This window comes from Lepus europaeus, chromosome 5 (assembly GCF_033115175.1).
Source record: "Lepus europaeus isolate LE1 chromosome 5, mLepTim1.pri, whole genome shotgun sequence".
Classification (NCBI taxonomy): Eukaryota; Metazoa; Chordata; class Mammalia; order Lagomorpha; family Leporidae; genus Lepus; species Lepus europaeus.
Genome location: NC_084831.1, coordinates 154,667,086 through 154,692,501, shown reverse-complemented (window position 1 = coordinate 154,692,501; position 25,416 = coordinate 154,667,086). Strand labels below are relative to the sequence as shown.

The following is a 25,416-nucleotide window of genomic DNA, read 5'->3' as shown; positions in this document are numbered from 1 at the left end:
TCACACCTCGTCACCATCATCAAGGCCTTCTCTGTCCACTTCCTTCATCTGTCCCCAATCCTCCAGTAAACCCATAGCACAACAGCTCTTCTGGTGTCTTCATTGCATCAATCACTAGCTGAAATTATTGCTTTCATTTATTTGTTACTGGCCATTTTATATCCTCAGTCAGACATAAATTATCACCACAAAAGCAAGGGAATTTTCTGTCATTCATCACCATATGCCCAGTACCTACACCAATGTCTAGATATGGGAAATTGGATAAAAATGAATGAATAATCCCATTCCCAGGACGCTATCAATCAAGTTGTGAAGGCAAAGCCTACGTATTTTGAGTAGTTGAGAATAATCCAGAAGATGATATAATTAATTACTAAATTGAATGGTGTGGACAATATATTCCTACTGTGAAGCCCATAATAATAGGATAGGGATTTTGATATCATACCCAGAATTCTTCCATCAACTCTTCAAGTTAAAATATGAAATTCTATAGTAATTTGTGGATTCTAGAAGGAAAATACAATGGTTTCCTTTAGATAAAACTGTTTTAAGTAACCTAGAAACAGTAGGCTTGATAGAGTAAGATGAGGATAATGTTACCTACAGTACTAAGATTAAAAAAATCAGTTTACCACCTTTAATCCTGATTATTGGCACAGTTGTGATTCCTTTAAGTGCCTGAGAATGTAGACAGTTCAGTTCTGCTCCTAAGCTACTCTCTGCACAAAGCCTAATGATCAATGGCTTCATCACAGAGAGTCCTACTCCAGAATGAAAAGCGAAAACCACTCAGGAAAGTCCACCTGCCTATGACACCCCTCTCTGGAGATGGCAACAGGGCACAACTGTGGAGGCCAGCTGTCATGCCACCAGTGTTTAAGTCTGCACTGGATGGGATGAAAATGGGCAATGAGGGAGGCCATTGTCTTCCGGAATAATCTATAGCCTTGCTACTCAGAAGGTAGCACTAGAACTAACATCTTTGGCATCATCTGGGAACTTGCTAGAAAGGTGGAGTTGGAGGCACTTCCCAGACTTACTGAATCAGGATCTTGGCTTTAAACAGATTATAGGTGGTACACATGCACATTAAATTTTGAAAGCATCACTAGCTATGAGAACAACAACTTCACAATGATATGAGCACGACCACCTTTGCAGAAACAGTGTCCTCATCATGTATCATGGCAACAATGAAATCCCTACAACAGAAATCCAGAAAACTTGGGGTGGGTGTCTGGTGCAGTTGTTGACACTGATTGAGATGCCCACATCCCATATCAGGGTGCCTCAGCTGGAGTCCCGGCTCCACTCCCCATTCCAGCTTTCTGCTAATGTACATCCTGGAAGGCAGCAGGTGAGACCTCAAGTATTTGGGTCCCTGACACTCACATAGGAGACCTGGATTGGGTTCCCAGATACCCAGCTGTTGCAAGCCTTTGAGGAGTAAACCAGTGGAAGCTCTTTTTGTCAGTGTGTCTCTCTTCTCTCACCCTTCTCTCTGTCTCTCAAACTAGAAAAGAAAATCCAGAAAACTCCAGATGACTGAGAGTGGATCATCCATGAATACTAACCAGGCTTAACATCCGATCCCCCATGAGTTCACCTTAGAGCAGGGTCTCAGATTTTCTTGATCTCACCTCATTTTCCCTCTGACGTTGCTGGCAGGCAGGTGCCCTGTACCACTGAGTAGGTAAAGGCATTCTTTTAGATTCGTCTCTGCTGCTTACTTGTTTTGTGACCACATGCAAGCTACGTAAGCTCTCCAAGACTTTATTTTCTTATCTTTGAAATGAGGACGGTAAGTCTGAGGAGACAGATATGTTTGAGGATTGAATGAGAGGCTATATAACATGTTTAGCCAAGTGCCTAGCACAAAGGAAGTGCTCAAAACATGGTAGCTGCTTGGCAATATTATTCTTGGTGTCTTCCTCCCTCCACCTACAGATCCAGCTTACTCTGAACTCATTGCATCAGAGCCTAGGGATGTGGAGACGCAAACGGAATCTTCACACATATGCTTGGGAAAGCTTAGGGCCCCTTCTGGTGGCTCTGTCTATGACACCACTGGGCTTAGCCTGGCAGCAGCTACCTCAGGCCTGTCTGCTTGCGAGTGCTATAGAATAGCTGAGTTCTCCAAATCTCCTCTTGCTCACTGCAGAGATTTGCATGGAGCAGGCCCTCAACAAATGTTTGTTGAATGAATTAATTAATCTTTGAGAGAAAATAGCTTCATGCCATAATTGCTTTGCTACTTGAGTGTTGACGCTGTTGTGTCTAGATAGATCCTTGGAGCTGGTCTGTAATCCTGGAGCTGTAAAACATAAAGCATTATAGAAATCTAAGGTCCGACGCTTCGATGGATTTCACCAAGTGTGTGTCCTTAACTTAATCAGATGTCTATGTTGCATGCCAGGATTCTGCAAGCTGCTCTGAGAACGGCACCAGCTTGCAGGTCACAGCCGAGCAGCACTTACTGGCCAGTGTCCAAAGGCTGACCGGCTTTGGTTGAGTCTGGCAGAAGTCTGGTCGAGTCTGTCCTGGGTTATATCCCCACAAAGGCAAACTGTGGATGCTGGGGAACACAGCAACCCATTTGGTACAAACACAGTGCCATGTAACTGGCTTATTCCCTCCCCTGCGTCTAACCTGATTTATGACTCTTTAAAACTGTAGGTTCTTTTATAGGGAAAGCTCTCAGCCTGTGTCTTTGAGGAAGAGGAAGTCATTCTTCTCAGATTATCCCATGGGAAGGAAGAAACTGAATAGAAAAAAAAAATGTGGATTACAGACTAGAAGTAGCAGTGGAAGGGAAGAGCTTGCCTAATACAAGTTGTCCAACCAGATGACCCCTCTGATATGCACCAAAAGCAATGATGAGAAAAAGTAATGGCTAAGGTCAGTCTAAAGTAACCATGAAAGTGATACTGGAAAAGGAAGGGAAGAAAGACCAGAGGAAATCTACTCCTGGATGGAGTATTGAAGAATAGAAAAAAAGAAAGAAGACATACTCTGCCAGTGTGTCATGTGGAGGGTTAAAACGAAATCCCTGAAAGTTCTATTTGAAGAGGTTCATTTTTCTTGGTTACTTCTCCAAAATGTCAGGTTTGTAGCTCATCCCTGGCTCCTTTGAAGGAAGAGACAAAGGACTCATTCCATCAACAAACTGCAGATACTAATTAATGCCAGGAGCTGTGTCCGGGATGAAAGATTAACAAGATGTAGTCATACTGTTTTGTATTTCCTTGCTGACTTCTGTCTGAAGTCAGCTCTCTGTAGATATAATTTTGTCTTTGTTTTGTCTTCCAGTTGACTGTAGAAATCTTCACTCAAGATAACATAAATTTTCCAGAATATTCTTTTCAATTTTTAAAATGAGTTTTGTTATAGGGCATGGACATTTGGCCTGGCAGTTAAGATGCTCATGTCATTCATCAGAGTACCTGGATTAAGTTCCTGATTGGGTTCCTGATTCCAATTTCCTGCTAATTCAGACCCTAGGAGGGCAGAAGTGATGGCTCAAAGAACCCGGTTTCTATCACCCATGTGGGAGACCTGGACTGCATCCCATATGGGATGCTGGCACCGTAGGCAGAGGATTAACTTACTGTGCCATGGCGCTGGCCCCTCTTGTTAAACTTTTTAAGCATTTGAATAGAAGAGCTTTATTATAAAAGTAGCATTTACCTATTGAAGGAAAAGTAATATGAAGCTATTCTAACTGGGGTGAGGTGAAACCTCATTGTGGTTTTGATTTGCATTTCCCTGATTGCTAGTGATCCTGAACCTTTTTTCATGTGTCTGTTGGCCATTTGGATTTCCTCTTTTGAAAAATGTCTATTAGGGTCCTTGGCCCATCTCTTGAGTGGGTTGTTTGTTTTGTTGTTGTGGAGTTTCTTGATCTCTTTGTAGATTCTGCTTATTAATCCTTTATCTGTTGCATACTTTGCAAATATTTTTTCCCATTCTGTCGGCTGCCTCTTTACTTTTCTGACTGTTTCTTTGCAGTACAGAAACTTCTCAATTTGATGCAATCCCAATTGTTCATTTTGGCTTTGACTGCCTGTGCTTCCGGGATCTTTTCCAAGAAGCCTTTGCCTGTGCCTATGTCTTACAGGGCTTCTCCAATGTTCTCTAATAATTTGATGGTGTCAGGTCATAGATTTAGAGCTTTAATCCATGTTGAGTGGATTTTTGTGTAAGGTGTAAGGTAGGAGTCTTGCTTCATGCTTCTGCACGTGGAAATCCAGTTTTCCCAGCACCATTTATTGAATAGACTGCCCTTGCTCCAGGAATTGGTTTTAGATTCTTGATCAAATATAAGTTGGCTGTAGATGTTTGGATTGACTTCTGGTGTTTCTGTTCTGTTCCATTGGTCTATCCATCTGTTTCTGTACCAGTACCATGCTGTTTTGATAACAACTGCCCTGTAGTATGTCCTGAAATCTGGTATTGTGATGCCTCCGGCTTTGTCTTTGTTGTACAAGATTGCTTTAGCTATTCGAGATCTCCTGTGTCTCCATATGAATTTCAGCATCATTTTTCCAGATCTGAGAAGAATGTCTTTGGTATTTTGATTGGTATCGCATTGAATCTATAAATTGCTTTTGGGAGAATGGACATTTTGATGATGTTGAGTCTTCCAATCCATGAGCATGGACGATTTTTCCATTTTTTGGTATCCTCTTCTATTTCTTTCTTTAAGGTTTTGTAATTCTCATCGTAGAGATCTTTAACATCCTTGGTTAAGTTTATTCCAAGGTATTTGATTGTTTTTGTAGCTATTGTGAATGGGATTGATCTTAGCAGTTCTTTCTCAGCCGTGGCATTACCTGTATATACAAAGGCTGTTGCTACCAACAACAGATGCTGGCAAGTATGTAGGGAAAAAGGGACACTAACCCACTGTTGGTGGCAATGCAAACTGGCAAAGCCACTATGGAAGTCAGTTTGGAGATTCCTCAGAAACCTGAATATAACCCTACCATACACCCCAGTCATCCCACTCCTTGGAATTTACCCAAAGGAAATTAAATTGGCAAACAAAAAAGCTGTCTGCACCTCAATGTTTATTGCAGCTCAATTCACAATAGCTAAGACCTAAATGCCATCAACAGAAGACTGGATAAAGAAATTATGGGATATGTACTCTATAGAATACTATACAGCAGTAGAAAACAATGAAATCTGGTCATTTGCAACAAAATGGAGGAATCTGGAAAACATCATGCTGAGTGAAATAAGCCAGTCCCAAAAGGACAAATATCATATGTTCTCCCTGATCGGTGACAACTAACCAAGCACCAAAAAGGAAACCTGTTAAAGTGAAATGGACACTATAAGAAGCAGTGACTTGATCAGCCCTTGTCCTGACTGTCGATGAACAACTTAATACTTTATCCCTTTTAGTACTTTTTTCCTACTTAATACTATTGGTTGAACTCTTTAAATAACACACAATTATTCTTAGGTGTTTAAATTTAACTGAAAAGTGATCCCTGTTAAATATAAGTGTGGGAATAAGAGAGGAAGGAGATGCACAATTGGGAACATGCTCAATCTGACTTGCCCCAAATGGTAGTGTTAGAAATGTTCCAGGGATTCCAATTCAATCCCATCAAGGTGGCATGTACCAATGCCATCTCACTAGTCCAAGTGATCAGTTTCAGTTCACAATTGATCATAATGATAGGATTAAGAGTCACGGCCGGTGCTGTGGCTTAACAGGCTAATCCTCCGCCTTGCGGCGCCAGCACACCGGGTTCTAGTCCCAGTTGGGGCGCCGGATTCTATCCCGGTTGCCCCTCTTCCAGGCCAGCTCTCTGCTATGGCCCGGGAAGGCAGTGGAGGATGGCCCAGGTCCTTGGGCCCTGCACCCGCATGGGAGACCAGGAGAAGCACCTGGCTCCTGGCTTTGGATCAGCGAGATGCGTTGGCCACAGCAGCCATTGGAGGGTGAACCAGCGGCAAAAAGGAAGACCTTTCTCTCTGTCTCTCTCTCACTATCCACTCTGCCTGTCAAAAAATAAAATAAAAAAAAAAGAGTCAAAGGGATCACATAAACAAGACTAGTGTCTGCTAATACTAACTGAAAGAATTAAAAAGAAGAGAACAATCCAACATGGGAAGTGGGATACACAGCAGACTCATAGAATGGCAGATGTCCTAAACAGCACTCTGGCCTCAGAATCAGCCCTTAAGGCATTCAGACCTGGCTGAAGAGCCCATGAGAGTATTTTGGGCATGGAAAGCTAAGACACTCGGGGAGAAAAAAAAAAAAAGACTTAAATGAAAGATCTCTGCGATTTAGATCCCAGTGGAAAGAACGGGCCATCAAAGAAGGAGGTACCTTTCTCTGAAGGGAGAACTTCCACTTTGACTATGACCTTGTCTACATAAGATTGAAGTTGGTGAACTCAAAAAGCTTCTATAGCCTTGGCAACTCATGACAAGAGCCTAGGGAGATTACTGACGCCATAAACAAGAGTGTCAATTTATTAAGTCAACAACAGGAGTCACTGTGAATGTAGTCCTCTCCATGTAGTCCTCTCCGTGTAGGATCTCTGTCCTTAATGTGTTGTACAATGTGAATCAATGCTATAACTAGTACTCAAACAGTACTTTACACTTTGTGTTTCTGTGTGGGTGCAAACTGTTGAAATCTTTACTTAATATATACTAAATTGATTTTCTGTATATAAAGATAATTGAAAATGAATCTTGATATGAATGGAATGGGAGAGGGAGCAGGAGAGGGGAGGGTTGTGGGTGGGAGGGAAGTTATGGGTGGGGGGAAGCCATTGTAATCCAAAAGCTGTACTTTGGAAATTTATATTTATTAAATAAAAGTTTTTTAAAAAGTAATATGGAATGGATTTTTTAGTACAAGAAACAAAAATCTTTCATCTACATCTTTAATCTTGGAGCAAACAGATAATTTGTTCTCATATATCAATGAAGTTATTTTGAGATTACCTGGGTACAGTTCATTAAATATATAGAATGCATATGTGTGTGAACACAAACACACACAAGAGGGCTTGAAAATGTTCATAGAAAGATAAATTAATGTATACAGGGGATCTTCAAAAAGTTCACTAAAAATGTACATTATGAAAAAGCTATACATAGATCTCAACATTTTTGCATCAAAACAAAGTTATATTTTAATTCTATTTCTCAGGAATGATTTGAAGCATTCTCATATATTTTGAGAGAAAAGATAAGAGATTTTTGACCATAGTTCTTCTTCTACAGCTTGCTTTGTTCACTCCCAAATGGCTTGGTCTACCGGATGGGTAGACAATAAACTGACAGCAATGGCATCTGATTGCCTCTGAGCAATGGAATTGGATTACTGGGAAGTAAGAGTGGGAAGAACACTCACTTTTAGTTTTATTCTGTTTTATGCATCTTGAATATTTTAAATAAATAAACTTTTGAAAATAAAAAGAGAAATACGATAAATGCTATCAAGGCTATTATTGTGAAAGACAGAAATACAGGGAATAACAATACCAAGGAGTGTGCCCAGGGCTGTAAAAGGAGGCACATAAGGAGCTGTACGAGCACATAAAAGCAGCAGCAAAGAACTCTGCCTGCAGCCTGCAGGGAGGCTTTGTGCAAATGGTGATGTTCCTGCCAGCTCTCGCAGAGCGGGAAGGAGCGGACCATAGGATGGAGGCAGAAGGCAGGACAAGCTTAGCCAGAGTGAGAATCCCATACTCCAAGGTTCACAAGGGTGCAAAAACCTCAATGCCCTCTTCCAAACCAGGGCAACCGGGATCCTGGAACCAAGCTGGGACCTGACACTGGGCACAACATCTTTTCATTGCAAATAGCAATTTAGAAAACCAAAGGAGGCAAATAAAAAATGCAAGCCACAAAGACAAACTATAGCCAGGAGTGCTGATTCTATGGGTCTATAAAGAGAGGGAGATTCCCACCCCTACTCCCACCCCCCACCCCTCACCTGCCAGAAATCAGGCAATGGAACGGACACCAGCGAATGGAGAAAATAGAGTTTCAAGTGGAGAGCAAGAAAGAGAGCCAAGATTTTAGATCGCATGCCTGAGGCCTTGGTCTGGGGCAGGGGCAAAGTCTCCGTGGTCCTAACCTGTGAGGGAGCCAATGGCAAGGTTCGGATGGACAGCGAGTGACCCTGGTCAGTGATGTAGCAGCTGGAGAGGCTGGAGGGGTGGCGTGCTGGGTAATGATCCCTACAGTCCTCATCTCTGGGATTTGTGAAAGCTACCTGTGGACAACAGGGAGTGCTGCAGGTGTGACTCGACTAACACTTTCATGACGGGGAGATCTGGAGTAACCAAAGGAGTCCTTAGGGCACGCAGGGGGAGTCAAGGTGAGCGTCACAGAGAAGCCTGCATGACCCAGCTAGAATGATGCTTTTGGAGATGGAGGGAGGGCCACAAGCCAAGGACTAGAGGAGAGCTCCAGAGCCAGAAAGGACAAAGAAGAGGGGTTCTCCCCGAGACCTCCCAGGAAGAACCAGCCCTGCTGACTATAGCCCAGCGAAATCAGTTCTGGATTTCCGGATTCCAGAACTGTGAGACAATCCATCTGTGTTGTTTTAAACCACCAACTAGTGATCGCTTGTTACAACAGCCATAGGAAACTAGTACCGGGACTCAAGTCTCACGACTCACGCTGAGAAGGCAGACAGGTTAGTGAATGCTTCGAGCTGGACAGTGATGTCACTAAATCGCGTTTTAAAAGAAAGCAGATGGTAAACGGTAGGATGGAGCAGGGTGGCAGGAAAGGGACGCAAAGGAGACACACGAGGAAGCTGCAATGATTTTCATCACAGTTGATACGGTGTACTCAAACAGCCCTGAAGAAATGGACAGGAGGAGACACGGACAGGATTGTGCAAAGGCTGGATGGGAGGATGGAGGAGAGCACTAAGAATTCCTCATGCTACATATTTACCCATCAATGGAGTCTACAAAGCTGCTGGTGGGTGGAGAGCTGATCTCAGGTACTGATCTCAGAGATCCTGTCTGCAGAACACCCAGGTAGAAATACTAGACACTCAAGGGCAAATGCTTCAGCCTCCAGGGAAAGGGAAGAATTTGAGGTGGAAGTTGCTGTAGATGTAGGAGGCAATCACCCAGCAACAGTGAAGAAGAGAGGCATTCAGGACACAATCTTGGTTTAGGATTGAAATGTAGATGTTTTCTCCAGAGGAGCAGGGACAAAAAGATGAGAAATACCGGTCACAGGCTTGGGAAGAGAATCTGCACAGAACAGTTCAGAGATCAAAGGAAGAGAGAATCTTCAGAAGGAAGATCTGATCACGAGGGAGAACTGCTTAAGTGAGATGGCTGCAGTGGGCGCAGGATAGACATCAGTGAGCCTCTGATGAAGAAGCCTGGATCTCCTTTTCCAGGGCCATTTCCACGGAGGAGTACAACAGTTGAAAGCAGTAATCCGATGAGTAAAATGGAATTGGAGAAACAGAGAGAAGATGCCTGAACTACTACTCTTAAAACATTTGGTGGGAATATACTGAAAGGAAGCAACGGTGAACAGCATCCATCAAAAGGTTATTTTTCAGAAGCTGTATGATTGAAGAAGAAAGAATTCAGCGGCTGAAGAGATTACAAAGATTAAAAGGAAGGAGGATAATGAATGAGTGAGGTGTAGGGTGAGGCAAGGAATGATGGGAACAGGTGCATGGGTAGAGGGCTCAGCCTGAGGAGCAAGAGGCTCAAGACATTTGCTGAGACAAGAAGGCAGAGGCAATGGGGGTTTAGTTGGGGTGCAGGAAAGATTTGAAAGTTCTATTTCTAGTAGTCTTTATTTTGCTCTTTAAAAAAAAAAAGGTTGGGCTAACCTTAGACAATTAGAAAGAGAAGTCTATTCTGTCCAGGATTGCATCAGACTTCTGTAGGGACAGGTGATCCTAAATGTTGGCATGGCCAAACACAGCACAAATGACGAATGAGTGCTTGCAGAATGGAAAGCTGCCTGTTGAAGATCCAGCTCAAAGCACCCATCTCTGAAAATGCACCTGCCAGGCACAGCTAAAGCATGGTATCTGTAAGAAAATCCACATGGAAGCTACAGCATCAAAAGAGCTTTCACCACCACCAGCAGCACCACACACACCACTGCTGGCAATGAGAGCAGCAACCATAAACTGTTGGTTGCTCACCATATGCTTGGCTCCGTGTCAGACTCTGGCAATTTAAGCCATGGCATCTGCTCTGGGGATTACAGTGATTTTGTAGGAAGAAGAAGCTTGTACTCAGCGGCCTCACCTGAGAATGCTGCCCCAATACAGCGGGATTCACAAGGATTCATAAACTGTCGGAGCCGGGGGACTACAGAGCACCTTACTGTACGGTAATTAAGTCACTGAGTGAAGCAAATTCACCTGCTGACCCTACACGTCCAACCCTAGGTCCTGTACTCTTTGCATTTCATTCCATCCTGATAAGTATCCTTTCTTATTCAATCCCAATGTAATTTTTAAGTAACACAGGTGCAGAAGTAAAGGACAGAGAACCCCTTTTCATTGGCAGATTTTAACGTTAGAGGAGACAAAGACATGTCATCGAAGCACTTGAGTTGGCAAACGTGCCACATGTAAGTCACGGCAGGTATGTCCCTCTTGGGGCACTGGTCCCCTCTCATGTAAACCTGTATTCTGTGCCAGCCCTCTCAGATTGTGCAATCATAGAACATCTCCCCTTGCCTTCTGGGCTTACAGACCTTAGTAGCATGCTCTCATGGAGGGTTTTAGAATACGAGAAAATTAGTGATCAGGAAGGAGAAAGATATCCAAATATGGAGCTAGTGTGGTGACACAGAGGGCTAAGCCACCACCTGGGGAGCCAGCATCCCATATTGGAGCACCAGTTGGAGTCTCAGTTTCTCTGCTTCCAGTCCAGCTCCCTACTAAAGAACACGAGAAAGTAGGGAAGGTGGCCCAAATACTTGGGCTGCTACCCACGTGGGAGGGAGTAAACCAGTGGATATCGGAAGATCTCTTGCGTCTCTTCTTCTGTCACTCTGCTTTTCAAATAAATGCAATAAATCTTTTAAAAATATCTACATGTAAAAACTAGGCTAAATAGCAAAGAGCAGAAATACCATAACTCAAGGGTAAGGCTGAGAGATGGTAGACACAAATGACTGGAAGCACAAAGCAGTCACACCAAAATGTCTGAATATTGTTTAAGGTTAACAGCAAGAAAAGGACTGTATAACTCCTGTTTTCTATAACTGAAGTCAGTGGTTGTCCTATGGCAAACCAGCTCCTAAGTGGCAAGGCAGCGTAGGGCCCAGTGCCAAGGCCATGACTAATTTCTCTCCTGGGCTTGGTGGTGAACCTTACCAGACACTGTGATACTTGGGATAAAAGCAGAGTGTTGAACCAGGAGCTCTGAGTAAGCCCAGACCCCTCCATGCTAGAACCCCAGGCTCTGGCAACCCTGGAGCCACTGGCAAATGAAAAGAGAGGAGGACACAGCCCTTTCGGCTCTGCCCTCCAGGCTCTGGCATGGAAACATCAGAAAGCTTTGCCAGCTACATTCGCTCACACCACACTGCTCTGTGGAAAAACTGGAAACAGAACAATGCAGAGCATCTGAAGTCTGAAGGGCTATCAGAAGCCTGTAGTTGTATCTGGATTGAGAGGAATCAAGGCTCAGTAGGAAACACCTACGGCAGACACAGCCCAGACACGAAAGTCTTGCTCCTTCTGGAAGACGGTGCTCAGCCTGAAAGCAGGCTATCACGCCACTGCTACCTCTTGAACAACGCATATGGAGCTCAGAGATCCAAGAGCATTTCAGTCACAGGGGCACGGCTGCCCCCATGGCGGTCCTGCTGGCAGCAGAGGTCCCTCACTTCAGAGGGACCCTTGATCATCGAGTTGTGAGTGCTCAATGTGCTAACACATCACTTGCCCATTAGCAACTCACCGACCCACAGCTTGGCTGCATTAGGACATCCTGTGGACAAGCTCAGGAGAAATTCATGAATAGCAACTTGAAAGCAGCCTGGGTTGATCAGACTACAAAGACACTGGCCAGTCCTTCCACTCTGCCAGAAGGCTAATTCAAAGGTTTCAGAAATCCCCCTTTCTCCTACTTGGACTGAATATGAATTTGCTTCCAGGCAGCAGACAAAGATTTATTTGTAAGACTGTCGTCCAGAGCTATACAAACACATGGGCCAACGGAGACTTCTCATAACACAGATCAGTAGAAGAAATGATAGGGCAGGTGGAGTGATCAGGGGTTTACAAGGCCACAGATGGAAGGGCTGCCAGGCAGTGTGTTGTGGTTCCTGGATGGAGCTTGGAACATGTTGCTCCTTCTCTCTACTCCATAAAGCCTTCTAATATTGGACTTCCACTGCAGTAGCATAGTGGATGGTGGCTGGTATATCCTTTAGAATGGTCTCTCTTTGTTAACTAGGATACTGCTCTGATCCCATCCTGTAGCCAAAATTCCACCAAACAGCCTTATTTTGAGATTTGGTTTTAGTAACCAAATCTTGGAAACCTTAAGGATCAGCACAGAGGATTTAGCAAGAATCTGAATCAATCCTCTCCCTGCCGACTCTTGAGGTTTGCTTCTATGGATTGCGTGTGGCTTTTTGAGCACGCCGCTTACCTTTACTGATGTCTTCATATTCCAGCCAGAGTCGCCGCTGCACCTGCTTGTTTGGATACCAGATAGAACAGGACTCCTCGAAGCCGTAGATAGCTTCCTGGATGTAGTGATTGCCAAACTGGTCCAACAAAGCCACAAAATCTGCACGAGATGTAGCCCCATCCAGGGAATGGAGAGCATTGCCGAGGGCTATGGAGAAAGACAGCCGAGAGTAAGAGGGGGACTCTTGATCTGGGGGGATTTCCCAGCTCATGCAGCCCAGCTGTGGACGTGCCTGTGTGACACCAAGCGTTGGCTGAGGACTGGCTCAAACTATCAGGTGCGTTTTCCCATTTAGCTAAGTCAGGTGTTTCAGCTCCTACACGGATATCTTTGAAGCCAGTTGGTTGTGTTCTCTTTATGCAAGTTAAGCAGAACATTGCCAAATCTCCACTCTCACCCCACCTTAAGTCAACATTTTTTTCTCCCCAAACTAAAGGTCATGACTTTAAATCAATTCAGTGAGTTCAAATAATAGCATTAGAAAAACAGCAGAAAGAATAGCATAGCCTAAAACAGAAATACAAACACCAGCAGAGAATATTTCACACGTAAGATGAAGTATGGCTTCCAGAAGCTTCTGTTTTGAGTGTGTGTGTGGGAGTATGTGTATGCACAAGGTCATGACTGAAGATGTGACCAAAAATGCCTGCAAAACATTGCCTTCAGATACAGTGATGGGCAATGGGAAAACAACGAGAGGAGACAGGTAAGGAAATCCACTGGTACACACACATATTTCAGTTCAGAAAGTCCAAAGTGAAAGGAGTGAGAAATGGCAAATGCAAAAAGGAAACTGTTTGCTTCCTTCCCTTTCTCCTCCCCAGTTAAATCTCCTAATTTGATGCCCTTCTTTAAGGGAGTCACACTTACGGGAAAACTGTTTTATGGGAAATTTTCCAAATACAACCCCTTCTGTACTGGCCAAGCTTATACAACCCTCTTTTCTGCACACCATATCTCATCAAAACAAGTTGATGTTTGCTCAAGCACAAGACCTCGGGCACTGAGAGCTACATCACTTGAGACACACTGTGTGACCGTGGGCACGTGCTAATAGGGACACCAGACTGTTGAGCCCGGATGAGCACCGCACCTGTGGTGGGTACACACTGAGTCTGTCACCAGGATGGGGTCTCTGGGGCCATGTTTTCCTAGAACGCAGCATATCTGAATTCTTCCTGTATGTTCTGTGCCAGCAGTTACCTTCAGTAAGTTCCCCATCCCCTCTCCTTGTTGACAAGAACTGCTCTGTACTTAAAAAGTAAATTCTGAGTCCCTTTGCGTCTTATGGAGATGTCCTATATCCTTAATGCATTTTTCTCTATTCACGAAGTGGCCCCCTTGTGAATATATGGCTCACTTTTCTTCATAATCCTGTATTTGTTCTGTAACCTTGATCTTCCTACTGGCCCTAGGGCTCCGTCTCCCTATGACTGATCTTAAGACTCGAAAGTAATTTTAGAACTCGCTAATACTTAACTTCCTAGTTATAGATAAAATATCTATTTCTCTCTGTCTTCTACTTGCTACTTAGAAATCTTTAAACTGTTTCTTGTTTTCCCCTCCCTTCTCTTTTCTTGCCCTTTCCCCCTTATTTCACTATTTGGAATTTCTAAATTGTGCTACTCGCACTCAGAATGTTGTATTCTGTCAGTTGTGAAAAGCCTGGTGTCTGCACATCTTCTCCACACACTGGGTGACCCTGGGAAAATGATATCTTCTTTGGTTCCAGCCTTTCTCTTTCAGTCTCTCCTATTGTCCAAGGTAAAACATACAATTTAATCTAAACTTTGAAAGGGACCCAATTCCAGCCATTGGCCTCTTGAGGATGAAAATGAGTGAACGGATGCCACAGCTCCTACCAGGCTACATCTCCTACCATGCTACTGCACCCTTGTTTCCTCAGGGAGGAATTCCCAGCCGTGTGGAGGGGAGGAGGGAGGGCTTGTTTGCAGAACTCACCCTGAGAGACGACCACTTGGTTGAGTTTGATGTGGTACATCACAGACCGGACCTTCCAATGCTGCAGCACGGGGTACCCAGACACTTCACTGAAGTTCACCATCCCTGGGGATACAGGAGACGCAGGCTCACTGTGTGAGACTGATTGACACGTTTCAAGTAAAAAAAAAATGTGACCCAACTCCACTAGCTTAGGGATTTAATCGTGAGATGATTCTAAAGCTGTCTTGGATGAAGAGGATTTCTGGAATCGTGGCAACAGCAGCTTTTATTTATGGAGCCCTCACTCAGGGCCAGGTCTGTTGCATATATTAAGCCATTTGATCCTTGTGAGATGGACATTTTTATTTGCATTTTATAAATGAGGAAGCTGGGACTCAGAGAGAAGGAGCATATAAAATCCCTAGGACGCCAAGTCAGTCGAGATCGGGTGCCACGTGTGCCTAAGGCCTGGGTCAGGGTTCTTACTCACTCTGCTATAACATCCCCATAATGTATTTATATTAAGCTGTGGGCTTTACTGTAACACATGGGTTTCTAGTCTTTAATGCTTGCAGTAATTGACTCTGCTCACATGCCTGATAACATTGATTTTTCTGTCTCATTTAACTGATTTGTGTTCGGTATTTAAGTTTTAATTACTCTGACGCTCATAATACTCATTTCTTCTCTACCAAAAAGGACAATGTCAGGGTGACTAAATCACCCTGGCCAAATGTCAAGTGCCATCCACATGCCAGGCACTGTGACAGGCACTCTGGTCCCCCTTGCACTGATGAGAAGACCGAGGCCCTGAGAAGGCGGTCCAGGGTTACTCTCAATATCCTTGGAGCCTCGTGGAGACAACGTTAATCAGCAGTTCTTCCTTGAGCACCTCAGAGAAGGAGTGTCACCCTATTGGAATTCTAGCCATTGCTATGAATACAAAATGCTAGAGAAACAAAATAATTAGGCCATAGGAAGTAAAAAGAAAATAACACCCTGCTAAGTTTAGAAAACCAATTTTAACTTCATTTTTATTCTTCGCTGTGTGTGTAAGTTACAGGAATGTATTTTATATATATACACACATATACACATTTATATTTATATATGTGTGTGTATATATATATTGCATATATACAGAAATATAATGGCAGTTAGTGGTCCACAGTCAATTTACATACATAATACATACAGAGGATATGTACAAATATAATGGCAATAAGATATATACAGTGAATTACTCTGCCCGTGTGATCCATGTTTCCTTCAGGCTAAATCAACTAATTTAATACTTAAACTGGATGAGGAGTAGGCAGGATTAATTAGCTGCTTGTCAACCCTGATCAAATTAAGTGAGCAATTACCAAATTTCCATTTCTGTGTGAATCATATGGGAATAATTACTGGGAAGGCAAAAAGCAAAAAGGTCAGGAAAGGTGCTTAGTGAATCAATTGCTTAAATTTTATTTTATCAAAGATAAGTTACCTGAAACTAAGAGTTTTTCAGCACTTTAAAAAAATGCTCTTCATTTAGGGAATTTACCTTCAAAGGCATGCAAATGAGATTCCAACTGGACAAGTTCAAGATTTTGTAACATGCCATGAAAGGACATTTCTTCAGAGAGTAAAAAGCACATGATATGCAGCACCCTGTGATACACTTTCTCTATTTATGTAAGCCCATTCACAAAAGACAGCAAATTCTGTACATACAGATGTTTCAACCAGTTAGAAGATGCTCCCTTTAACTGGGCTGTTTTCTAGTGGAAAAAGAAATGGGCAAGAAATTAGGAGGCCAGAGTTCTACAACTGCCCACTTTCAAACATTCAACTCCTGTGTTTCTGTTCTTGTAAGCCGCGCCTTCTCTCTGTGGTTACCCGGAGAGAGGGTCTTCCAGGTCCCCGTCACTTCATCTGCGAAGTGAGGGACTCGGCTGAAATGACCTCTTGTTTCCTTTCTATTGAGCCCCACCCACTGGCTGACTTTGGTGGAGGCCACTCGTTTGTTTCAGTTTTCATAATGGACAAATGGGAACCATGAGATTCTATGTCATCTACAGATAGATTGTGAGAACAAAATAAAAGTACAGGCAGAAAAGTACTCAGAGAAAAAACAAAGCACCATGCACAGGCATGCCCTCCACCACGCCAGCACCAGCCTCCTCCTCCTCACCTCGCTCCTATCACCCCTACCTGGGTCCACCTAACAGTTTTAAACCGATGTTTTTAATATGATTTCCCAAGCTTCAGCTCAGAACAGCAGAGGGGGGACAAGTAGAGAAACAAGCCCCGTTGTGAGGAGGGGGTAGAGGTGACAGGGCACCACATCCACCCTGGCTAAGACAGACCACGGAGCCCCACTGCTTGACTGCTGAGCAGTTCCACTGGATGCTGGGCCAGTGAGACAGCACATTTTCTGTGCCCACTCACAGACGCTATTTCCACTGGTTAAAAAGAAAGAGATATTTCAAAGTGTGTATCTTCTAGCTGAGTCATGGGATTCTTCTCAGTGTGTCCTTGACATGCAGTCAGGTTTAGTTATTTCCTTTCTTTTATTATTATTGTGGGGAACATTTCTGCTGAATGACTCTTTTTCAAATAAAATATCTCTGGCTTGGTTTTCTCAAGAAAGAATATTATTTTTTCCTACTTAAGTTTGCAAATGGAATGACTGAGCAGACCTTCTGAATAATCTTCAGGGAAAAAAAGAAGGAACGGAAGGAGGCAGAGAGAGAAAAACAAAGGGAGAGAGGGGGGTGGGGAGAGGAGAGGAAAGGAGGAGAGGAGATGGGGAGAGGAGGGGAGGAGAGGGGAGAAGAGGAAAGGGGAGAAGAGAGGGCAGGGGAAGGGAGGGGGGGAAGAGGGGGAGGGGAGAGGAGAGGGAAGGGGAGAGGAGAGGGAAGGGGAGAGGAGAGGGAAGGGGAGAGGGGAGAAAAGAAAACCAGCTTTTTCATGAGATTTTATTTTAGATGTCAGATGGGTATATGTTAGCCCAAAGTTCTAAAGCCAAAAGTCTGTTTCCTTACGATGGACTTGGCGAAGTTCCAAGAGCTCAGAGTTCTAAATCTTTCCATAGATTTAGTGCCTGTGGCATCCAAAAGGCCTATGAATGTGGCCAGCAGCTCTCTCTACCTCCTAAGTCAGTATCTGGACTCCTTCTTTTTTCCCAACTGAAGGACTGATCTACAAATGGGCAGTGGCCAGCCCCCTGACCCACAATCCACAGCGAGCAGTCAGGGAAACAATACACTGTCTCCAACAGCCAGCAGGGAAAGCCAGTCTATCAGCCACCATTCAGTCCTGTACAAGGGATCTTCAAAAAGTTCATTAAAGATGCACACTGTGAGAGGACTTTGCAGGAATCTCAATTTTTTTGGCACCACAATAAACTTATCTTTTAATTCCATTTCCCCAAAAACTTCTTGGAACACCTCATAGAAAGTCAGAACTTGATCTCTGGCAAGCAGTCCAAGAAGCCAAGCAATAATCCACGTACGTATTGGCCTCAAAAAACTGGGACATGATTAAACGCTGACGGACTGTTTAATCTTTGTGCCTGCTGCCCACTTAGGTGCAACCAGAGAAAAGGAAACGTGCCCCCTAACCAGTCGCACAGGATGCCTACTTCTAGCTACCCTACCTTCCTCTCCCTCTTGCCAACAGATTCCAGTCTTTGGAGCCTCTCCTTTTTGTCTACTATTAACTTTCCCCACTCTTCTGCCTGCCTTTGAGTGTCTGCCAAAGCACGAGTGACCGGCTTGAGTGCCTTGCTAGAGCAGACTGATATCAACAGCCTTTGCACTTTCTCACTGGGTTGGTCTTCGCTTATCTCTGCACAACTTACAGCCGCCAAAGACCAGCTGTGCTCAGAGTTCTTCATGGCTATCTTCGTGGAGAGGGACGCCTCCAGCAGGGTAAGACACACAGATCAGTATTTTAGTGTATTCTTCAAAGTGATGATCTGCCAGGTGGAAATAGGAGCTTTGTGTGGGAAGGACTCTCTAGTTACATGGGCTTGGGATTGCTATGTTAAATAAAGCGATGGGGATTTCTTTAGGGTGGGCTTCTTTGAATTCTTTCTAATGCTAAGGGCTATAAATTGCTGACAGGGGGGTCCTATACACATTCTTTCCATATATTTTCTTAAACATTTATTCATTTCTTTATTTGAAAAAGGGAGGGAGAGATGGAGAGGGAGAGGGAAAGGGAGAGGGAGAGAGGGAGAGAGTAAGCTTAAGAAAGAGAACAAACTTCCATTCTTCCATTTCTGGTTTATTCCCCAAATATCTGCAACAGTCAGGTCTGGGTCAGCCTAAATCCATGAGCCATGGACTGCATCAGTGTCTCCCACGTAAGTGGGAGGGGCCTAAGTACCCGAGCCAGCATCTGTTGTCTCCTAGGGTGCACGTGAGCGGGAAGTGGAGCAGAAGTGGAGGCAGGACTCAGCCCCAGGCACTTCAATATGAGATGCATGTGTCCCAAGAGCTGGCTTAACCTGCTGTACCACAGTGCGTGTCCCTTTGCAAACGTATTAGAAGACAGAACCCATTTCTTAATGGAACCCTGATGTTTCATAGAAAAACAAAGGTTTGCAAATGCTGACATAAAGGATTCTGAAAATCACTTCTGCCCTTAAGTCTTCTAAGCTTATGTGTTTATGGTGATAAGGATCTCTAATGGTATTCTGTGACTCTCAGGAAAGATCCAGTTACAATGTTTCTAAAAATAGATAATTAATATGGAAGAAATCTGGTCAAGCAGTCCTTTAATCAATTCCAGTTATTCTGAATTTTATTTAAACCAAGTCCAATTCCTGCTGACACCAAGGAATATACATGTTTTTGGTCTAACTGGTACCTAATCAAAAGGGATTAAAAATAAGCATCAGGTACAAAAGTAACCGGATTAAAAAGGTCTCTTCTCCCTTTTAGGAAACGTTACACTCCACTGCCTCAAGACCATGGAAAATGGAAGCGTCCCATCTGGACACCTTCTAGTCCTTTTGCTTTCAATGAGCAAAATTAGGAGCAGTCCAGGGGCATGGGGAGAAAGGAGAAAAGACCAAGTGTGGATCTTTTCCTTGTCCCCAAAGGTGACGATTCCAACATGTGTGTTTCTGGTGTTTCTCACACACATCCACCTGCTCCCTGACACATCCAGTTTCACCGCGGGTGTCCTCTGAGTCTGGTGGCCACATTCAAACCCCCCTCCTCAAGGTGTGTGAGAGGAGTCCTGTGGGCCTGTAAGCAGAGGCCAGCAGCTTGGGCGTGGAACCTACCCTGTCTGCGGGTACCACCACAGGTCTCCGTCGCGGGGCATTTTACACATGCAAGCAGCGCGTTTCTCAGAAAGTGACATGGAATAGGGGAACCAGAATCTCCAATGTGTGTAGGCTTTAGGGACACAACCAGAGGTTGCATTTCATTTCTTCAGGGGTGTGTGTATGTGTATGTGTGTGTGTACGTAGTCTTTTGTAGGGCAACTGATTTTGAAGAGGTGATTTCCTAGTTTAGAACATATCTAATTATTTTCCTTGTTCTTCTTCTTCTTATAGGAAATACACTACTGGATGATTTTAATATCGTTTTCTTACTTGAGTATTTACTTAACAAACATAGCTTTCACTATGTGTAGAAACTCTTCTAAAATATCATAAATATTAATGTTTGGATTTTTCATAGTAGTCCTATGAGGAAGACCAGGTTACAATCCCCAAGATCCAGCTTCCTGTCAGTGCACGCTCTTGAGGGCAGCACATGGTGGTTCAAGTAGCTGGGTCCCTACTATCCTTGTGGGAGCTATGGACGGGGTTCTCCAGCCATCACAGGCATTTGAGGGGTGAACCAGAGGACGGAGCTCTTTCCCTCTCTTTCTCAGAAATAAATAAATAAATTTTATCCCACAACCTTGAGGGACAGGCATTGTTATCCCATCTTAAGGTGAGGGATGGTGGTGCAGAGTGTACTGTCACACAGCTGGAACGTCGCAGTGTTGGGATGCGAATCCAGGATCATTAGACAACCGAGTTCTATCCCTTTCTCTTCACTCCCAGTGCCCATAGGTGAGTTTCAGTAGCAGCCACAAACAGTTAGGTTATTTAGGTGAAGATAACAATTAGCTTGTCTCTCTGACTCCACTCTGACTGGCTACTTCATTTAGGTGAAGATAACAATTAGCTTGTCTCTCTGACTCCACTATGACTGGCTACTTCTTCTAATCCCACCAAAAAAATTTTTTTTGACAGGCAGAGTTAGACAGTGAGAGAGAGAGACAGAGAGAAAGGTCTTCCTTTTTCCATTGGTTCACACACACCCCCCCCCCCCCCCATGGTCGCTATGGCCGGTGCGCTGCGCCAATCCGAAGCCAGGAGCCAGGTGCTTCCTCCTGGTCTCCCATGCGGGTGCAGGGACCCAAGGACCTGGGCCATCCTCCACTGCACTCCCGGGCCATAGCAGAGAGCTGGACTGGAAGAGGGGCAACCGGGACAGAATCCGGCGCCCCAACTGGGACTAGAACCCGGGTTGCCGGCGCCGCAGGCGGAGGATTAGCCTAGTGAGCTGCGGTGCCAGCCTCCCCCACCAAAAATTTTGAACCCCTACACACTTGTTCTCTTTGTTTCAAAAGAATCCTTATGGAACTAGCAAGAAAAGATATTATTATGACCATTCTGCAAATGATTACATAACATTAAGAATTTTACTGAAAAATAATCCTGTTAATGTGCAGTTTTATGACTGAGCACTTATTGTGTATCAAGGAAATTATTAGTTTAGAAAACAAAATAAGCAAGGTGAACTCTCTTGGTTTTGGGGTGGCGTTGTGTGGCGCTGGGGCACAGTGGGTTAAGCTGCCACCTGTAATGCTGGCATCCCATATGGGTGCTGGTTTAAGTCCCAGCTGCTCCATTTCTGATCCAGCTCCCTGCTAAAGCTCCTGGGAAAGCAGCAGAGGGTGGAAGTACCTGGGCGCCTGCACCCATTTGGGGAGACCTGGATGCAGATCCTGGCTCCTGGCTTCAGCCTGGCCCAAGCCCAGCCATTATGGCCATTTGGAGAGTGAACCAGAAGATAGAAGAGTCTCTATCTTGGTAACTCTGCATTTCAAATAAATGAATAAATATTTTAAAAGTCTTGATTTTATGAAACCATAGGGAACTGGTTCAATAAAGGATGAGGGCACACTCACCAGTCAGGAAGTCAGGATCGGGAGTGGGCTCCGAGATTTCTTCTAGGCACTGATTCTCCAGGGGGACAGTGGCCACCACAAGTCCATCTGGCAATTGCTGGTCTAATCCACGAACAAAGTTGTTTTGCCTAAAAACAGAGCAGGCCATCACTTCTGAATATTCAAGTGATCCCTCTTCTTCTGGTTGGGCCCTCTACATTTCACCCCACCATGTAAAAATTCTTCCTGGACCAAAACGTTTCCCTCACCTTGCACCCCACTCAATATACAGGTCAGCAATGAAATATGCTGGTGTGAGAGACAGGCTGAGGGCTGGGGGAGATGAGAAATAAGCCAGCTGAAAAGAGCTACTGAAGAGGTAGCAACTATTCTTCCCTCCCTCCCAACCCAACCCCTGCTCTCCAACCCTCCTCTTCACGATCCGGACACATCTGTTTCCCTTGTTAGACAAAGTGAAGACTGCAGATGCCACAAGATTACTTCGCACATCTCACTCATGCCTTTAGTAGACCAACTCCTAGGCTATCACTGAAAGTATCTCCTATTTGTAACCCGGAGTTCTCCTTTTGTAACAGAAAAAGCAGCTGATTCCAGGAACTGGTATGGGCATTTGCCATCCGTTTGTTCTTGCTATCAACTACTGCTTCCAACCAGAATACTGACAACACCCTCATCACCTCCTGGGCAGCATTGCCTGATGGGTTCTGAGGAATACATATTCAAAAGCACAGGGAGAAGAGGGCCAGGGGTCAAATGGAGACCCTCCCAGAAATACTCTAAATCGTGGCTTGAAATATTTTGTTTTCAGGACTCTTAAAAATAACTGAATGCCTCAAGTAGTTTTATTAAAGTCCTCATTGCATCTACTGGTAATTTACCATGTTAGAAGTTAAAACAGAAAAATTTTTAAATGTACTTATCCATTTAAAAAATGACAATAACAAACCAATTCAATGCTAACATATTTTCTGAGAAATAAAGGGAAGCAACATTATCTTATATTCTTGCAAGTTTTTATAAAATCTGATAATAAAAATCAGCTGGATTCTAGCATTTGAATTCCATTTATTGCAATAGATTGTTCAGGTTGAACTCTGTGAAGCAAATCGAGGCTTTTTATAGCTGGAAAAGGCAGGACCTTGAATATGCCCTCCAAGCTTTGCAGGCATCCTTGGATCTCATTCTGAGCACCACCAGTCTCAACTGCCCCCACACTGGCTCTTTCCTTTGGAGGAAAATGGAACTTAAGCATTTGGGGGGAGAGGAGGCTGCCATGAAAAATCTTGTAGTCTCTGCCTGGGCAAGGTGAAGTCTCATTTAGAATTTCACTGTTCACTCAGAGGATGCACACTTCTTGGATTCTGCAAAGGAGAATGAAAGAGATCCTGGACAAGAACATAACCTATCCCTTTAGGCATATTGGGTTTCCCTTACTCCAAGACACAAACTTTACGCTGAGAAGAAAGCAAAGACCCACCAATGGCCCTGAGCAATGAGCTCCATGCACATGCGGTTTACCTGAACGTTCCTTTCAGCACCTGCCCAGCGGCCACCTCCTTGGAATGATTGTTGTAACCAAAGAACATCTCCCCAAAGAGAGTCTGGTTCATGGGAAGCTCCCTGCTCTCCCCACAGTCACCTCCCTCTGGGCAGGTCTCCGTGATGAGCTGGCAAGAGCGTCCATCCACGCCAAGCTTGTAGTCCTCGATGCACCTGGCACGGTAGAGACCTCAAGATAAGAAGCTGTTTCATCAGTGAACTATGCAGATGGCCAACTCTGAACGGGGAGAAACGCCTCTGAGAGAATGTTGGGTAGCCAGAGCTTACAAACGTTCCAGCTTGACCTTGGCCCCTTTATAACACAGTGTCTGTAGCCTGCACACTGAGGATTCTTCCATGGAGTGATCACACCAATCTCTCACCTTTCCTCTGCAGATAAGTTCTTTCAGAACTTCAAAGTGTTCTCTCCTCTAATAATTGTATGATTTCCCAAACAGGTCAGGGGAAGAATCACTGGGGATAAGCATACAGATAAATCCACACACTTAAACCCAAGATATTCTAGAGTCTTTCTGGAGAACCGTCTATATGGCCAGCCCTTCCATTTGTTTCGAAGGTAATTAGGCAGAGAGAGGAATGACATTGTGCTTAAGAAATTAATAACTTTCTAATCTGGTCCTGTGACAAGTCAACTAAGAAATTAAAAAGATTTATCATCTCCTGACTGTGTTCTGTTTGAATGTGTCCAAATACAAGATGAACCCACGGAAACTCCCCCTCCATTCAGTGCAGCCTACCTGAACTAAACAGATGCTAGGGCACACGGTGTGAACACCTTGTGCACTATTGACTGAGACCTGCCTCACGGCATCCTCCCCGTGTGCACGTAGTTTCTCTAGCAGAAAAGCAATACTGATGTGGGTAAACTCGGGTCAACAACTCATAAGCTGTTAACTGACTTATTAATTAATTATTTGTAGCTACATTAAGAAGAATATACACTTGTTAGTTCAAGAAAGGACAGCTTCTTTGATAAAGCTGGCTACCACTGAAATGAATACTGAATCTGTAATTAGACATACAGAGAATTGAGAATTGAAAGATGATCATATTAGAGCACATCATTTATTAGCATCGAAAGGACAAATGGTCTTAAAAAGTTCATAGAACACGTGTATTACGAAAAACTCATGTGCGGATTTAGATATCTTTGTACCAAAATACACTTCCTCTAATTTTATTTTCCACGAATTTTGTGAAGTAACTTCGGATTGTTGTAATGAGAGAAAGACCTCCGTCCCATACGGAGAAAACAGGATCATTGTTGTAAGTGGTGAGAAGCAAAATTAGGTTTTGGGAAGGAATGGCAATGATTCGTCCCTTTCCTGGGAGCCGTGGGCCAGCTGACGGAATTATCTGAGCCTCAGTTTCCAAAATATAAAAAACCAGAGGGTGGGGAGGAAGTGGGTACTTTACTGGGTTGTTGAGGAGGCTGAGATGCGAAGACGATGAGTCTGAGCAGCATCAAACAGAGCTGGGAGTCACCGGACGCTGCTGTCATCACTACCAGCAGAGGTGCAGACGAGGCCCATGCTAGTGCACCCTCACCTGCGTGTCTCCCCATTGCCCTGTTACGTTCTTGTGTGAGCAGGTTTGTGCAGAGCTCTTCAATTAAAAGTGCGTGTGATCTGGTCTTTATATAAACACCTCAAACCAAAGACTTCCTGGACAGGCTCTGTGCAGGGCCATGCATGGTTGAAAGGGGAGAGAAAGCGCAGTTGGGCACTGCTGTGTTAGGCCAGGACGCCTCGAGGACTCCACGGTGCCAACCTTGGACTGGGCTAAGAGGAAGTGGCTCCGTCTTTGAGCCGTAACACATTGTGTCTAGGATGAACTCTGAAGTTGGCTGCTCCCCTTTCAGTCCACCACACACGTGTCGACAGCTTCTCCTTTCCCCGTAGCCCTGTCTCCCCATTCTCCGGACTGTGTCCCACTGCAAACCCCTGCCAGGGGAGGGACAAGGTCTGGTATCCCCCGTTTTTCCTCTATCATCAGACAACTGCAAAAAATAGGTGCCCAAACATGCGCTTAA

The 25,416-nt window shown here is 44.3% G+C and overlaps 1 protein-coding gene across 2 annotated transcripts in view; it reads right to left on the bottom strand.

Annotated features, from left to right (window-relative positions):
* The window catches only part of ASTN1 (astrotactin 1), a 339,338-nt gene that overhangs the window by 67,144 nt on the left and 246,778 nt on the right, over positions 1–25,416 (bottom strand). For both annotated transcript variants that reach the window (XM_062192978.1, XM_062192977.1), the window contains exons 13-16: positions 23,343–23,537; positions 21,825–21,952; positions 14,655–14,759; positions 12,651–12,839 (exon numbers count right to left, since the gene is read on the bottom strand). In XM_062192978.1, coding sequence (XP_062048962.1) covers positions 12,651–12,839; positions 14,655–14,759; positions 21,825–21,952; positions 23,343–23,537 — 617 coding nt within the window. The remainder of the gene's footprint in view (positions 1–12,650; positions 12,840–14,654; positions 14,760–21,824; positions 21,953–23,342; positions 23,538–25,416) is intronic.